Source organism: Podarcis cretensis (genome assembly GCF_951804945.1).
Source record: "Podarcis cretensis genome assembly, chromosome: 12".
In the NCBI taxonomy this organism is placed as follows: Eukaryota; Metazoa; Chordata; class Lepidosauria; order Squamata; family Lacertidae; genus Podarcis; species Podarcis cretensis.
Genome location: NC_137181.1, coordinates 12706149 through 12723834, shown reverse-complemented (window position 1 = coordinate 12723834; position 17686 = coordinate 12706149). Strand labels below are relative to the sequence as shown.

The 17686-nt window shown below is 43.5% G+C and overlaps 1 protein-coding gene and 1 long non-coding RNA gene across 5 annotated transcripts in view; one reads left to right on the top strand and one right to left on the bottom strand.

Annotated features, from left to right (window-relative positions):
- Positions 1–2932, top strand: part of LOC307199337 — a 97016-nt gene extending 94084 nt beyond the window's left edge. For 2 of the 3 annotated variants that reach the window (XR_013831894.1, XR_013831895.1), the window contains exon 4: positions 2612–2932. This is a non-coding gene — a long non-coding RNA (uncharacterized lncRNA). Of the gene's footprint in view, positions 1–819; positions 1050–2611 lie in introns of those variants that run through there. The other variant, XR_013831896.1, reaches the window with a different exon arrangement.
- Positions 2933–3513: 581 nt separating this feature from the next.
- Positions 3514–16685, bottom strand: INSIG1 (insulin induced gene 1). Of its 2 annotated transcripts, none has more exons than XM_079947024.1 (6): positions 16513–16685; positions 12929–13335; positions 9828–9952; positions 7956–8122; positions 7297–7396; positions 3514–6511 (listed from the first exon to the last, which is right to left on the bottom strand). In XM_079947024.1, the coding sequence occupies exons 1-6, from the start codon at positions 16668–16670 to the stop codon at positions 6482–6484; spliced, it is 987 nt and encodes a 328-aa protein (XP_079803150.1). In that variant the 5' UTR covers positions 16671–16685; the 3' UTR covers positions 3514–6481. The 2 variants fall into 2 exon arrangements, with proteins under 2 accessions (XP_079803150.1, XP_079803151.1); XM_079947025.1 differs by having other exon boundaries at positions 16381–16519.
- Positions 16686–17686: the final 1001 nt, after the last annotated feature.

Sequence of the window (17686 nt, the reverse complement as noted above, 5' to 3'; positions counted from 1 at the left end):
AAGAGCCCAGCCATGCAGCAGGAATCATTATTCTTGGTAAGATCTTGACCTCCTTGCAGTCATGGAGGACTGCTCTCTTTAGGGCTATAGCCATGACCATTACCCAGAACCATCCAAATGCCACATACCAGGGGTGGAGAAACCTTTACAGATCAAGGGCCAGGTTCCTAACTCGCAGGGAAGTCTCCTTAAGGAGGGAATGCACAACTGCCTCCTTTAAGGGAGATTGTACTGCTCCCTTCTCAACTGAAGCATCCCCCTGGATCCATCTAGTCAACCCAAGTTTTATCCCCTTCTCTGGGAATGATGAGAGTTGGCATACAATAGCATAGCTACCCTACCACTGGTCTACCCAGTGGTACAAAGTCAAGAAATAAAGCCAAAAAACAACAGCTGGAGAGTATCTGTTAACCATTTCCATGGTTCACTTCATCCCGTCTTAAGTAACAATGGGGGGCTGTATCATAATTCCTACTTCTGTTCTCTGAAGCCATTGACAAGAAGCTGATAGGCCTATAATTAAGTTTGGTTAGTAGCTCTGGGACACCCTTTGGATGTGTTTGGGAATATTGTCTGAATTCCTATGTGAGCAGCTGTTTGCTTGGTGGTATTTATATTTCTATAATTTGCCAGTAAGCTGAAACCACCACAGGATAGCAGGAGGTGTTTGCCAGGTGCTAAAAGTGACACCAGAAATCAATGTTGATGCCCTTGGTGGCGCAGGCCCATTTCCCTCTAGGATGTTTGGGGTTCATGTGATGCCTTTGGAGAGGCAGCTCAGGAATACTGGAGCTTAAACATTTTCCTTCCCCACTCCAGGTGTTCAAGCTGCTTCTCCAACTGACCAGTACAATGAAGCAAGACACATTTCTTCTGGATCCAAGAAAGATCAGAGAAGAATATGCAAACATTTACTTTTTTCCAGAGCCCAAAGTAGAAGTAAACTTAATTTTTAATTCAGTTACTGAAGCAATTAATTTTTTCTCCCCTGGTAGTCCCCACCCATTAGTAGTCTCAGTACAGAATAAATCTTTCCCTTTTGTAATCTTTCCCAGATGTTTGCTATTCACTTCTTTCTATTGAAGCTTCTGCTTCCAGACGGCCTCCGTTAAAACGCATTTAGTCAGCAGGTACAACATCTGCCACATTCTTCTTTACCTGTGTCTCCAAGGTAAAGTCCCTTGCTTTCAGGCTTTGAAATAAGCAACTATTTTTCTCCTTTATGGGCTAAAGTAATATACCTGGACACAATGACTTGCAATTAATTTCAAAACCAGACTTTTCAGACAGGCCAACAGATTGCTCAGTTAGGGCTGGGCTCGGTTCAGCTGCTGATATACAGCAAAGGTGAAGGGAGACTAATCCAATCCTCACAGTGACTTCTGCACCACCAGGCCAAAGGGCATTGGGGTCTTCAGCCAGGTATATCCCTTCAGCACAGCACAATTGGGCCTCCCTACATTATCCTCACAAGAAGTCTGTGAGGTAGGTTAGGCTTGGAGGCAGCGCCTGGCCCAGGGTCCCCCAGTGTATTTCATGGCAGAGCAGGGATTTGAACCCAGGTCCTAGTGCAACATTCTAAACATTATGCCACACTGGCTCTGTCACACCACAATACTCATTCTCTCATCTCTATAGCATGGAAGTATTAGGTCATATACAGCTAGGAATTTCCCCCTTCGTTTCATGTTTTATTGTAAACATTGACATTCCAGTAGTTTGGTGGTCCTGAGAGAGAGAGAGAGAGAGAGAGAGAGAGAGAGAGAGGAGAAAAGCTATTCATACTTGAGGTTTTCGTGATAGTATGTTTTTGTCTGAGCCATTTGGTTGAAAAATAAAGGGATTAGCATTGTGTGCTTTGCAGAAGACAGATTTTGTATGAGTTCTTTGTGCACCAGGTGACAGGAAGCCCTAGGATCCTAATGAACTGCCATTTCCCCTTCTTTACTGCACTTTCTCTGTTTCAAACAGCTATGTGGGAGGCAAGAATCCAACAGGTTAAACATTTTCTAGAATGGCAATTATGGAGAAAGCTTTACATTGATCAGGAAGCCTAGAAAGATTGAAACGGACTTTGCATGGTTAACCGTTAAAGAAAGCATTCCCTTTATATTTTGGGAATGAAGAACTTTTGCACGGATCAAACTCTCTGTAGATGTTTCAAGCTGACATGGACTCAATTAGTCACCAGAGGGAGCTCTTGTAAGCTGAAGAAACATTAGAATGATCATGACAAAAGGTTTCTCTTCATTTTTATCAAGTTAACCCTACAGGCAACTATAAGAAACTGCAGGGCATACCATTTCAGTTGCTCAGTCAGAAGGGGCAACCTGCTATTATGATATCCACAGGCTATTACAAAATTCTTCAGAATGGGAATGAGATAACAGCACTGAGGCCAGAATACATTTTGTTGGGTTGCCCTTTAAGAGGTGGTGTTCAAGGACAAAGCTCTGTATGTCAACTAGGGTTTTTAAGTTCATAAACACACCAGTTGTGAACTTCATAAACAACAAATGCTTTTCAGGGTGTAAAAAGTATTTGACAAAACCAAGACGGACAAGCTAGAAAGAATCAGATCCACACCTGCTTAAGGCTGGTTTTTTCTCAGAGACACAATCGTCTAGATATTGCTGGACTACATCTTCAAGCAGCCCCTGGCAGCAGAGCCAATGATCAGAAATGGTAACAGCAGTCCTACAACTGGAGGGCCACAGGTTCCTCCCACTGGAGACTGGTATTGGTTAGGACATCTGGCCTTGGCCTACTGTTTCCTTAAAGCATTCAGTTAGGAAGGCTATAGCCTTTTCTATTCCTGGTCTACAGCATTTGTTGCCATAGCTAGTGTGTATATGTTCAAACTTAGTTACCTATGTTTGCTTCTTGTGTCCACTGGCCTCCATCAGCACTTGAATATAAAACTTCTTTGCAACAGCGGTGGAAAGTGAGTTTTCTTCCTAGCTGTTCAAGAAAGCCAGTTCTCCTTAAGTGATGGCAGTATGGTGCTCCTAGCTGATGGGGTGAGAATAGCTATCTCAGAAAGATGCTATTTAGGCAGATACCTGGCAGCCAGCACCACTGGATTATTTAGCCTGGTGAGACACTCAGCTTGCTTCCATAAGGAAGATAGCCTCCATGGACTCTTCCTCGACACTACTTCCAGATTTGCGGAGTTCGTAAACCAAATTGTTAGTAAACAGGACTGTTCTTAAACCGAGGTACCACTGTACACAAGTTAGATGCCAATACGAGATAGAAAGACCGTCATTGGGCATCTGAGTAAGAAATTTGTACATAACTAAACTGCCCAATTTGGATAAAGATGTAGAGCATGCCATTAGATAGCTTGATAGAATGCTAATTGTGGAGCTACCTGCCTCTTTACAGCTGAAAAGGCAGTTAAAATGAAGTGTTTGAGACACGTTATTTAAGGTTTTAGCATTTCCCCCAGTCAGATCATTCATTGCTGTCATTCAAAAGGATTATAATAACTAAGTAAACAAGAGACAGAAATGGTTGTTTGAAACCTTTAATTTCTTTTTTTTAAAAAAACCACCACTCACACACATTGTTGAAAAAAACTACCGAGTCTGAGAATCAAAGGATTCCAACCCAGAATAGTGCAATTCTCCCCCAATGCATATTTTTCCATATAACACAAATTCTGATCACTTTGGTTCAGATACTTACAAGTATTGGCAAGATTGAACTTCTAGTGTATATTTTGGCTGTCTTGTCAAAACACCAATTTACAAATAAAATACTTCTTGATTTCATGATTACATATTTACAGTTACAATTGTCCTCTTTAGTTACATGGGGTGCTAAGGTGTTGACATGGAAAGGTAGTTATTTGCCTCCTGTGCCACAGTATCTCAAACTAAACTTAGAGAATATGGTGGCTTTTGTCTTGCAGATACATTTTCATGTGGGTATATTCACTTGAGAAACCTTATTGGACTATTTAGATTGGTAAAGAAAGGGTTTTCCCAAACCTTTTAAAAACCAATAAAGGCTGCAATTTATTATTCAGTAATACCACAGACTGTAATAAAAGTCCTTCAGTGTAGTTTGTACCTTACTGCTTCAAGTCTTCCCTATCTCCCCTTTAAGAACAAAGATACCACTAACATTTTTTAGCATTTTCCAAAAATATTTCAGAGAGTTGAATGAGCACTCCTTAGCTCACCTACAAGATGATCTGAAATGAACTCCTGTGTGCAACGAGATGGGAAAGTTGTTCCCTTACCTCTCCTTCTGTTATCTTGTATATCTGATTGCAGTGTGCAAAGGTGTAGCTCTCTGGAGGAATGCTGCGCTGTAAGGGCTAGTGGAAATATAAAAACAATTCTCCTCTAGCTTGGATTTTAATCCCATCAGGAGAAGAATTTCAGAGCTTGAAAATCTTGCCTTTCCTTTGCAGTAGGCTTTTACAAACCCATAAGCCCCTGAAGTAAATTTCTAAGCATCCCTAGAGTTTTTGGACAATGATTCTCAAACTATGCTCCTGAGAAGGCACAACACACCACAGGTGGGAGGAATTCCAGAGTAGGAAAAAATATCTTGCAGCAGATAGAACCACTTTCCTCCCAGCAACAGAGCATAGTGTGGCAGTCACCTCAACTGCTATGGTAACCATGGACACCACCACATAGTGGGCAATATATGGGAGTTTTGGAACAGAGACAGCTCCTCACCGGATGCCTGGTTTTTGGAGGGAGTCCAATATGTTTAGTCATTTCAAAAGCCAGCATTACTACCCCAGTCACAGAACCTTAGAACCACAGCAACAAGATGCATCTATATTGCTGTGTACAAGGATTCTGTGCACCCACATACCAAAGATCAAAGGGCTATTAGTAGGTTGGGGGACCTGGAAGGTGCAGACAATTAAGAAAGAGACCAGAGTTCAAACAGTTTGAGAAACACTGCTTTTGAGGAGGTTTCCTTGAACATAAACTGGAGGAAGGGTTTTTTTTAGACTCAGTTTAGAACCTAAACAAATGAGAAGCCGCAAGAAGCTAAAACAGAAGAACGTCTAACTGCCTATTACAGAAAAATAGTCAGTAAGCGTTCCAGTTGTACACCATATCTACAAGACTGGAGTATTTCTTTTAAGACCAGGGTTTAGTAGACGATACAAACTAGCATTATTAGATAAATTATTGCTGATTTTTGCCTCCATGCAGCATTGAAATGAGTTCAGAACTCTTCTTTAATATCACCAAGAAATACTAAAGAGGAGACAACAAGGCTCAGATTTCTCTCAACTGTACATTGCACTTTACATTAGGTCAGCTGCTGTCTATATTATTTGAATGAATATTGTGCTCACCATGAAACTACTAAGAAACACCCAATGTGTATTGTAGTGACAAACACTCTTCCTTACAAGGCAATCACAGATTGCAAGTTCTATAGGGTTGCGAAAAACAAACACTAAGCAGTGATCTGCTCCAAAACACACTGTAAAGCAAAAATCATTTAAGATAAGCCTTAAGTAACACTGTTGGCCTGCTCTGCACCTGTCATGGCCTCTACTGCTTGGGCCCTGAAACTAGTCCAGTTGCTATATAGTTTAACAGGAATCACATAGGAATGCCCTCCTCTTAGGCTGGTGTAACACTCCGAGGACAGGCTTATCAGTAAAGTCACTTGAGGGCCTGCCCAACAGAGTTGCAGTGACATACATTACTGAGCAAAAATCAATTTTGGCTGTGTGTATCCAATAGCAGGGAAGTGGTAAGGGACCACACTATCAGTTTGATAAGCAGCTGACAGACCTATTGCTTTTCTGTCTGCAAGATAGTTTGCTTCCCACTTCCAAGGAGAACAGGTTTTCAAAAACCACAAATCAAAGCACTTCGGATAAGTACTCCTGTGCAAAGCACACTGAAATAGGTAGAGTTCCTTACACCTCTCTCCTTTATTTCAGTGGAGAAAGCAAAGAATGTTTTCCAAGGGAACTGTGATTTGTGCCTATAGTTATTATTCCTTCGTACAACATCTGAAGGATTGTACCTTTTACTCTAATCGCCTTCATTTTAAGGCAACCCTATGTTAAAAGGACATTTTGATAAATACTATTCCTATTAAACCCATCCATGTACTCCACATTTCAGCACCAACCAACTTTCTTTGGGCACTTGTACAAAGCTTGTAATTGTAAGTTTTGTTTCAAGGCTTTGAAATATGGCAGCTGGTTCAATGACTTCCAACAGGAACCTAGCACTTGGGAGAATAGCCACCAAGCATGGACTTGCTATGCATTATGTCTGTATTGACTTCTCCCACAGAACAGTCAAACCCAGAGGCTTCTAGGAAAAAACATCAAGGTAACCTCTTGGCCGCTCTAAGGTGAATAAGCATCTTTTCACCAGCCATTTGCGCAGGAAGCTCACGCAGGTTATTCAAGAAGAAAAAAATTCTAGTTCAGATTCAAGAACTGATCTTCGCCTGCCTTCAGTGCAGATCCAAATATTTAGTCACTGTGAGGCTTCTCAGGAACACCCTGTGGTCAAAACCAAAAATGTTATTGCAGTTTAATGTTTAACATTATGCTGAAACTTAACTGCATTCTTGTAAACAAGCTAAACCTGCACCAGCAGTTGGTACTTCCAGGAGAATGGGGAAGAGACTTACCATCACTGCCCTCCCTGACATTTGCCTTTTGTTACTGTATGCCTCTGGAATAAGGATATGGGAGCCAGATATGTGGGTACCTGCCACCACAACGTGGATGTGCGATGTCATACGCACACACCTGCATGTAGTGCATGTGATGTCGCGTGCACTATGTGCAGGTGTGTGTGTGTGACATTGCACATCCACATTGTGGTGGGCGGCAGCTCCTCTTCCTTCTCCTCTGCAGCCAGCAAGGCACCCTTTTCTGCGGGGAGGGGCTCGGACTTGGGGGCAAAGAGACTCTGCCTTCACTCCTGAGCTTCCCCCACTGGAAAAGGGTGCCTTGCTGGCCGGCTGTGGAGGGTGGAACTGAACTGCTTCTCTCTTGGAGGCAGCACTGCTGCCTCCTTTTCTCATTGACATTGTGGGTGCCAGATCCCCACAATTATATTATTGTGGGTGCTCAAACATCCATGGTCCCCTGGAGTTGGTTCCCATGCACCCAAAAGACCAAGGCTAGGATGAAGTACTTCAGGTCACGTAGGTCACGCCCTTGTAAAGTACCAGTTACTCTTATTAGTCACCAAATAACATGTCCTGCATACAGGTTTAACACTCATCAACTTAATTTCCCTTTTAAAAACGGCTAAACACAGATTGTATGATAATTACCATAGCTAGCTGCCGTCCTATGTTTCCTACAGTCACACCTCCCGAGAAAAATATGCATGGTAACCAAGACCGGATGTAAAGGAAATCTGGGGATGTATACCTAAAGAAAGATATAAGAAAGTGAGACACGCCTGCAGTTTTAATATCTGTGCAAGGTTTGTCTTTTAATATGAACACTTAGCTATGCTGGAACAAGTGGTAGTTCTGTGAATTTCGATACTGCCATCTTACATTTTGTCAGCAGAATTTAATATCTGATTGTAGAAGATACAGTTCTATTTGTACAGTCACATCCTGTATTATTACCACAGGGGTGGTGAAAGGGATTAAACGTCTCATGCTGTGTAAATAGGGAAAGCTTACAGAATGCTTAGAGGGACAGAAATTGAACAATTCATGTCTTCTCTGCACTAAAGTCTCTTTCCTATTTTCTCAATGGAACACACCTAGAATCAAGCTTAAAGTGATCCAACCACTTAGCATAAAGACATTGTAATCTTGTACAAGGCAGCAGCCTTGTATCATTAAGACAGAGTGGCTTATAACTCTCATTTTTTAGCAGCAGAGTGGGCACACACCTTTGCTTAAGAATGCAAGTCAAATTTAACTAATTTTTACTTTAAAATAGACAATTTAAAGTCACAAGATGGGATACTTACTGATAAACTCCATTATAGACAAGGAACTGTGTAATCAGAGTAGCTACAAAAGCTATTGTAATTCCAAGACCAAGACCACTTCTTGAACGATCAAATGTCCACCAGAGACCCAGTGACAAAGCTGCCAGGGTCAAAGAGAGTTGGATATTGTTTGCAAAATCCAATTTCTAAGAAGAAAGTTAAGGAAAATTCTGCAGCCTTGAAGTCTGACAAGTTTCTTCTTGCTCATCATAACAATCTTCAGACATAGCCAGATTTAGTTTTCTGCTTCAGTGCTGTTAGATGGTGTCTACACCATCACCCCTTTCACATTTTATTTGTCTTTTATGTTGCATACATTCCTCTTTTGTACATGTATACCTGTATATGCAGTATACAAATGCAAAAATCACTTCAAGCAACGGTCAAAAGTAGCAAATGGGTACCATTAGCCTGCAGGGGACAATTTTTCCCACAGCTTCTGTCAAGATATAACGAGGACCATTGCAAGTAAATTAGTGCCTCTTCAAATAAGGTGCTAATTTTCTTGTAATGAAATTCAAAGTGAACTCCTGGGACATATCTGAAGGAGAAGCTAGTGCAAAAACACTAACAAGCTTTATTTGAGAAAAAGGCAAATGCTACATATTCATGCATGTGCCCTACTCGACTCTACTAACAAGTGAGGATTTGGGTGTGTGAAAAATTCAGACCACCGATTGAGTGGAGTCTGTGACATAATCTAATTCTATCCCAACATCCCAGATCTGTTATTCTGTTAAACAGGCTGGGCTGTAGCAAACTAAGTTTTACTCTTGAGTAAACCCACTTGAAATTAATGGACACACTTAACATAGGGTCTCATTTGAGTAATGGAAAGGATTACTCAATGGGTCTACTCTGAGTAAAATTTAGTTGGCTACCACCTGCTCTTTTATTTATTTATTTTTAAATGATATTTTATTAAATTTAATAATAAGAAAAATTACAAGGCAAGCAATAACGAAACACAAAAAAATACATAAACACAGAAATACAAAGATACAAAAAATTCTCACAATTGACATAAAAACGAAAGAAAAAAGAAAAAACAAAGAAAACAAAAATCCCTCTTTTTTTCCTCTCCTCTTTGATTAACTTATTTTCCTGACTTCCTCACGTCTCCCTTTTTTGTATTCCACTTAAAAATTAGTTCAGCAAGTTCATTAACTTTGAACTTTCTCCTAACTTCAGTCCATTTTTACCTAATTTACCTTATTACCAGAACCCCTTCATTTCATTTCAGTGTCATCAACATTCAGAAATTTTACAATGTTTCTGTAAATAGACTTTGAATTTCCTCCAATCTTCTTCCACCAACTCTTCTCCCTGATCTCGGATTCTGCCAGTCATTTCCGCCTGCTCTTTTATTTTAAACCTCCTTTTACTCACAGCACTACTAACTTTTTATGTGTCTTATAAACCACCCTAATCCTCAGGACCTTTTAGCTACCTTAGCGGAGAAATTTGTGTTAACAGCAGCTGCAGCCCTAAGAACACCAAGTGCAGCTGATACAATCAGCAATGCCCTACTTGCCACTATCAAGCCCTTGTCTCGCTATAGGCAGACAAGTGGTTTATTTGTGCCAGTCCAAGAAGCCTTATCCCAGATCCTTCAAAGCATTTCCTAGTACAGGACGTTGCTGTGAGACACACAATCCATTTCAAGTGACTATTCTAGAGGCACAAGTCCAGAAATAAGGATTTCAAAACGCAGTCATTTCTCCACATTCATGCTGAATTTCTCCACATTTCGGTTGAAGTTGGTCAAGTATAGACTGACAAGAACCTTAAAAATAAATTCCATTATAATTACACCAGATATGGACATTAATCACATCATTCTAAGGATACAGCACTTGCATGGTTAATGCCGACAAAGACTGCTATACACCGCATAACACTGGCCCATTCTCGCTTGAATTTGTGAGGCTCACCAAGATGACTGTCAATGCAGGGATACAGCAGGCCAATAACAGCTGTAAAAGAAAAAGGAGAAATTGTTCATACAGTTTTAATATCCAAGCTGTTGTAAATATAAATCTATTCAGCACATGCCAAAGTCTTATGCAGACTAGAACCAATTTTCCCTACTGTTGTGTCTGCTAATGATATTTCACAAATTGTATAGTGTTTCACATATTCTTATGTTATGCTTCAAGATGTGGGACTATGGTGGAACATGTATGAATCTTAGTTACAAAAGGAACTCATTTCTTCCTGTATATACTACACTGCTTATATTAAAAAGAAGTTTGTTTCTGTTCCTTGGTAGAAAATGTAAGCCTCAGGTAGAAGCAGAATCAATATTTTAACAGTAATAATTAGCTGCCTAGACCAAGAGCCCAAATTTCTTCTGACTTTTTATTAAAGATATTTCACACATACACCCTCCCTTCCTCTGAAAAATATATCCACATGGAACACATTTAAGTACCGTACTACTGAATTTTTTAAAAATTCAAAGTTCAGGCATTTGACTTCCACAGCACTTTTGCTATTTAACAGGTAAACTACTGGCTGTAGGCACCACTGAAGAATGCATTCTAGAGCAACCAGCCAGTTTTTATTAGCAGAAGTTGCTTCCAATCATTCCAGTCATTCAGATTGTTACAGGACAGTGTACACCAGGGGTGCCTAATGTGTGGCCCTCCAAATGTTGATCAACTCCACCTCCCAACATCCTTGATCACTGGCTATGCTAGTAAAGCTGATGGAAGTTGGAGCCCAATACTACCTGGTAAGCTGCCAACACACACAGCAGCTGCTTAAATAGCCTCATCAGGTGACTTGGTTCCCACTCACTGCCACATATAAAGCTATTTTCCCACAGTGTTTTTCCCCAGTATGAAGAGTTTCCTTATCAACATGGCCAAGTGATGCTGGGCTGGAAACTCTTAATGCCAGACAAAACTATTGCTCTACATGTTTAGTTACAACAACAGGAGTACAGTGGTACCTCGGGTTAAGAACTTAATTCGTTCCGGAGGTCCGTTCTTAACCTGAAACTGTTCTTAACCTGAAGCACCACTTTAGCTAATGGGGCCTCCTGCTGCCGCTGCACCGCCGGAGCACAATTTCTGTTCTCATCCTCAAGCAAGGTCCTTAACCTGAGGTACTATTTCTGGGTTAGCGGAGTCTGTAACCTGAAGCGTCTGTAACCTGAAGTGTATGTAACCTGAGGTACCACTGTATATTAAAATGTTAAGTCCATTTCAACTGGCCTCTGAGTGACAGCAGTTAATATACAGGCTAGAACAGGGGTCGGCAAGGCTTACCGGGCATGGGCTGGATCACACCCGCAGAGATCCTCCATGGGCCGGACCGGCGCAGCGCGATGCCAGAAATCACGTCTGCGTATGTCCGCGGCGCCAGAAATCAATTCTGCGCATGCCCAGACGCCGAAAATAGAGCCTGCGCAGAAGTGATTTCTGGTGCCACGGAATAGTCCCTGCGCTGCGCTACTTTAGCGCAGCGCATGGGGGCTCGCCGAGTGGGTGGCTCAGTTCGGGGGCGGATCGTAGGCCGGTTAAATGGCCTCCATGGGCCTTAGGTTGGCGACACCTGGGCTAGAACTTGGTTTTGTTTCATTTCAGAGGGCACACAATACTATGGGACAAACACTGGCTGTTTCTGTGTAGAATATCTGAAGTTCACTGCTTTACTCATGATGCAGAGAGGTGGCTAAAACTGAAGCCACCTGTTTTGAGAAACACATACGTATATATCCTGCTCTAGGGCAACATCTGCAGCCAAAGGGGCAGGTGCCACCCTGCACTGGCAAGAGCTGTTTTGTACTGCAGAAACTTATTAGAAAACTAAATTTTATGTTGCCAGAAAATAACATCTCGAATTCAGACAGTAATCAAAAGGAATGGCAGTAGCCAGTACGGTTCTGAGATTGGGTTAAACCTTCATTGGATTAAAAATCATAGAACTGTAGAGTTTGAAGGGACCCCAAGGGTCATCTAGTCCAACTCCCTACAATGCAGGAATCTCAGCTAAAGCCTCCATGACATGATGAATTTTTGGGGTAGCTTGATAAATTTTGGCTTTTCTCCTTCATCTCTTTTCTGTGTTGCTCTCTTCAAAAGTTTTACCAACATAAAGATTTATGTTTACACTTCAAACATTTCTGCCAAGCATTGCAACATTCTACTTAATAGAATACAGCTGTGTTTTAATGCTCCCCTATAGTGCCATTTGAATCCACTGTGTAGTTAGCAGCAGGAGTTGTTTAACATTCAGCTATTTGTTCTGCTTCTTTATATAACAAAATAGATTTCTATTTTAACTAAGCGTTTTGTCCTAGGTTTGCAAGGGGGTGGTGCAGGAGGAAATCCCCTTACATTTCTGCTGGCAAATGAAGCTGCTGCAGCTGCTCTCAGAACAGGCAGCTAGCCAAGCTTCACTTCCCATCCTCTGCTGCCGCAACATGTGACTTCCTTGTTTTTGATTCAAGTATGTGGCATGTTCAGGCAGGCAACCAATAGGAGCAAGAACACGCGACTCACCAGTTTCAAAAGGGAACCAATCATAAGGCAGAGAGTGGTGATGAGTCATGCAAGCGCCTGTGCTAAAACTTTGACAGACAATAGCTTGGAGGAAACTCTTCCCTAATTCCAGGGCTAATCACAGTGCCAACTCTTAAAGCAGCATCAGCCCACGAAAGTAACCTGCTACACATCCCTGCTCTTTCCTAGACGACAACATGCTTCTGCTTAATCCGATTGTTCTCTCAATTTGCTCAGCAGCTAGACTGCATTAACAAAGCATGCAGACTCTTAAGTCATGGCCAATCCTGAAAAGAGTGCAGCAGACTGAAGAAGCAAACCCCAACAAGTTGCGGGTCTCAAATACCACCCAGCGACAAAATACAATCCAACGTCTAGAACTGCCAATGCCTTCTTTCCACAACGATTCCCAAACAACCAAAGTTTAGTCTGGTGACATACCTGCTGCTGTCCCACAGCAAGGGGGCACCCACCAAGCAGAGGAGAAGATTGTAGAAATGACCTCCTCGGGGAAGAGTGTTACGTTCCTCTGGATCTGCAGCAAGTTCAGCACCAGGGCGAGGAAAGTGCCAACGACAAAGAGCACCAGGCTCCGTTGCACTACGTCCCTGCTCAAGTTCAAACTGCTGCTGGTGCCACTGCCAATGTTTGAGCTGCTTGGGTTCCGCATGCTGTGACTCACTAGTTTTAGAGGAGAACTCGAGACAGACGAGCTCAACATTTCACCCACTTTGGCTGCCAGCCCTGTGGCACTTCCACCTAAAGGGGTTCTCTGCCTTCTCCTGGCAGTACAGGAACAACTCCAGGTATGATCTTCTGTTCTGGACACAGGCTTCTCCATGAGATTTCTGAAAGGGGCATCAAGAAGTTATTAGTGCCAACATTCGGCTGCAAAGCCAGCCATCAAGTATGCCATGTGCTTTATCTGTGTAACTACTAATGGTTTGTACTTGTCTACCATGAGATATAGGAATTTTCTTTACAAATGAGAAGTCAGTGTCAGAACAACATATGAAGAAAACCCAACAATCCTATGGTCATCTTCAGTACTTTAGGAAGTAAGAATATTCTATAGCCTTGCTTTGGACACTAGAGAATAGTTAATGAGTTCACTTCCAGGTGAGGTGTGGAAGCCCAAGACAATTTTTGAATACAGGTAATACTCCACTGATGGATAGGATACACTGTAGTTAATATAGCATAGTAGTTAAGAGAATGAGTTGCAACCTAGGAGGTCATTAATTTAAGTGACATCTCAGTCATGATTCACAAGGTGACCTTAAGGAAAGAACTCTCAGTAATGTTGGGATAATGCTTGTTTACCATGCAGGATTGTTGTAAGGATTGTTCTCATAATGTATGTAACTGTCATTCTGAACACTGAAAATGATATATTGCTTGGCATTACTATTACTATTGCAAAACATTCTAAGCAACAATATATGTAATAGCTGGAGCGTTTGACCAGACTGAGAAAAACATGTTCAAATCCCCACTCAGCCATGAAGCTCAAGGTGTGACCTTAGGCCAGTCACCCTCTCACAGTCCAACCTATCACATAAGGCTGTTTCAATGATAAAATGAGAATGGGACAGGGGACCATGTGCACTACCTTCAGCTTCTTAAAAGGAAGGGTAGGAACATCTACCTAGAGCTTTAAACATGCCCCTACACCATGACAAAAATATAAACAAGCATATAATAGCATGTTTTCAGACATTTCACATGAAGTTGTCAATTGCCATACAAACAGTGATGCTTATATAGTGACAAAAATACTGGATCCTTTAGATTCTTATACATATTAAGAGAGTAACACCAAGCTGTCCCAGCATCAGTGACCTGGGACAGTTAATCAATACTTATAATACAGATTTTCAATGGCTTGGTCTAATAGCTAAAGAGTTCACAATTTGATTTCCCCCCTCCAGCAGATTACTAACATCTCCAGTGAGTTGGCCCTTCCAATTCAGAAGAGAGAAAACTTTGAAGTGCCTCAAAAGAGCATTCATTACATACATGATCCAGAATCCATTCTGATGTTGTAAAACTAGACATGCTAGATGATCAAAATAACACATTTTGCTTTATAAAAACCTATTGCTTGCATAGCAATTTATACAAAGCTACAAGCAGTCCTTGTTATTTGTATAGACACAATATGAAGACAATGCCCTGATCTGGGAAAACCTTTAACAGACTACCTATACTGCTGTTAAGACATACACGTGCCTATTGGAACTTGATAGGATCTTCCTTTTCGTGTTTGGGCAGCAGCTTCCAATACTGCCTTCTTTTAAAAGAAAGCAGTTTTGCTACACCTTAAAGACTAAAGTTTTATTATAAAATATGTTAGTCTTTAAGATGTCAAAAGACTGCTGTTGTTGCTGCAGCTGACTAACATGCCTGCCCCTGGAAATTATTTTAGTGAAAAGTTTTATCAACTGGATATTAAACTTTATCCACCTGAAGCTAAAGTTATTTGTGCTACAGTCCCCTGCCCTGGGAGGGATTACTTGAATTGTACTGCTCCCAGGGATCTCCTACTGCTGGAGGGCAACAGGTCCAATTTTTCTCTAGAATCAATAGCCTGACAATTCTCTTTCCCACATATGAGAGCTGGATGCAACCCAAACCAAAAGTGCAAGCATACCTAGACTGCTTTCATTCCTGGGAAGATTTCACCAGAGAGAAACTAGCCTTTCAGAAAGCTAGGAGTATTGAATGCCTATCAGGAGCAACTGATAGTTGCTCTATGCTCTATCCTCCACCCTTGTGTTAGGTTTTTCAAGTATCTATTTAGATCTTCCATCCCCATTTATTGAAAACACTTGGGGAGGACTTAAATACCCGCTACCCATTCTTTTTGGAGAATTCTTAGATCTTCACCTGTAAAATAATGACAACAGGGTCAAAATTCCCAAGTGCTGGAGATTCACACATCCCTTCCATCTCTAAAAATTACAATCCTATGCTTGCAGACTTAGAAGAAAGACCCACTGAAGTCCGTGACAGCTGCTTCCAAGGAAACAGACAAAGAACAGAATCATAGAATTGTAGAGCTGGAAGAGACCCTGAGGGAGGGTCATCTAATCCAATCTTCTGCAATGCAGGAATCTCAACTAAATCATACATGACACGTGGCCATCCCAGGCCTTTTGCCAAGTTTGCTGTCTATGTGATGATTTGTGTGTGCGAGTACCACAAAACCCACCCTGCCTAGCCTTTCCCCGGCTTCTCCAGATACATAACACCTTCGCAGGGTATGCCTGTTGCAACCAACCAAGGTGGGGAAGGTGCTGGCAAGCTTTTATCTTTCACACAGCCACGTCTGGGGCTCATTACTGCTTCGAGGATCCGCCTAGACGAAATCAAAACGAGGGGAGCATTTTCCACCTCCCTTCTCCTCCAGCAGCGGCCAGGCTAGATGACCGCCGATTATTTTACTGCAAAAGGGCGCCTTCCTTTCTTTTTGTGCAAGGCACAGAGAACAAATACGGGAGGGGGCGAGAAATAGGGCTGCGTGCTCGCGTCTCCTACTTGTTGGGCATCCCTCCCCCTGCAGGGGCAGCGGCGAAAACGCAGCCAAGGGGCTGGAGGAGCAATGCAGCCCAGCTTTGATCCCCAACGCCGCCACCCGCGCTCCTCGGGGAGAAGACCACCAAGGAGGGACGAAGGCCGCAGCCATTGCTCTCCTTCCCCCATACCCGCCATAATTGGTTGCCCGGCCCCGCCAGCACCTACCGCCCGGAGATAGACTCCCCCTGTATAGGGAGGCTCCGTGCCTGGGACTTACGGTCCTCAAGGCACCCGCAGCCGCCTCCATGAAGCGGGCAGGCGGGGGTGGCAGCCCCCCCCCCGCCCCTTTCCCTCGCTCCTGCCCGCCTGCCTACCTGCTCAGCCCGGCTCCGTCTCCCTCAGCCGCACAGGTCCCTCCCTTCTCCCCGCTCGCGCGCCACCAGCGCCTGGCTGAAAGGCTTATAAAGCGGCGAGCCCCGAAGTCACGTTACTCGCAGCCGACCTACCCGCAGCCGCAGGGCCGCCCGCGCCCGAGCCCTCCCTCGCCTCTCTCCGCGGGAGGGGGCGCCGCGGCGCTGACGACTGTATCGGCGGCGGCGGCGGCGGCCGAAGGGGCGGGGGGAAGCCGACCGGGAGCTTTCCTGGGTAGCCCCGAGAACAACATTTCAGTCTGGTGAGGCCGCTCCAGCCAATGGGAGGCAGGCGGCCCATATGACGTCGGGGACACACCACCCGCCCGCCCTCAACTGACAGCTCGCGCGCGCTGACAGGGCGGGAACGGGGGTTGGGTGAGGTGGCGCTTCCCGCGGGGAGGGGGAGGGACGGGGACGGGTGTCCGAAGGGCGCGCTCGCGACGTGCCGTGGCGCGAGGCGGGTTCGCTCCGCACGGAACGTTCCATCCCTAACTGCCAGTTGGCGGGCCTTGCGCAGCGCCCCCTCCCGCCCACGCAGTTCTCTCGTGTTCAGAACTAGGGGAGACTTCGGTTTCCCTATCTATCTATCTATCTATCTATCTATCTATCTATCTATCTATCTATCTATCTATCTATCTATTACCTAGCCGTTTTCTGCTTTCAGGGAGTAAATGGGTTGGCTCCTCTTCGTTCGTCCTCCCTCCTCCTCTTCTTGAGGACAACCAAATTTAAGCACAAATTCGACCCACAGCTGTAAGGCATTCGTGAGTTTTTTTGCGGAGAAAGTCCTGTTGCTCCGCAGTGACCTCCCTGCCAAGTTAGATACAGTGACTGAACTGGAGGCCCCTCGACTGACTTTAGGTCCAGTGTTGGACCATTTCGATCGGATACTCCCTACTGATGTGGATAGATTCCTCCAAGTTGGTAGGCCCACCACCTGCCTCCTTGATCCGTGCCCGTCTTGGCTGATTAGGGAGTGTCCAGTTGTTGCACGGACCCCCCTGGTTGAAATTATCAATTTGTCCCTTGAAAAAAAAAATTATCAATTTGTCCACTCTTAAAAAAAACTTCATTAGATCCCTTAGACCTATCCAATTACCGCCCAGTTTCAAATCTTCCATACCTGGGTAAGGTAATTGAGAGAGCGGTTGCTGAACAGCTTGGTAGGTTTCTGGAGGAAACATCGGCATTAGATCCATTTCAGTCCGGTTTCCGTCCTGGTTTTGGGATGGAGACGGCTCTGGTTGCCCTAACAGATGATCTCCGT

Coding starts and splice junctions, on each gene's coding strand:
- INSIG1 (XM_079947024.1), bottom strand. CDS start 16,670: ATGTTGTTCTCGGGGCTACCCAGGAAAGCTCCCGGTCGGCTTCCCCCC. Junction 13,336..16,512: donor GGGCGGCCCTGCGGCTGCGG/GTAGGTCGGCTG, acceptor TGCCCCTTTCAG/AAATCTCATGGAGAAGCCTG. Junction 8,123..9,827: donor GCATTAACCATGCAAGTGCT/GTATCCTTAGAA, acceptor CTTTCTTCTTAG/AAATTGGATTTTGCAAACAA.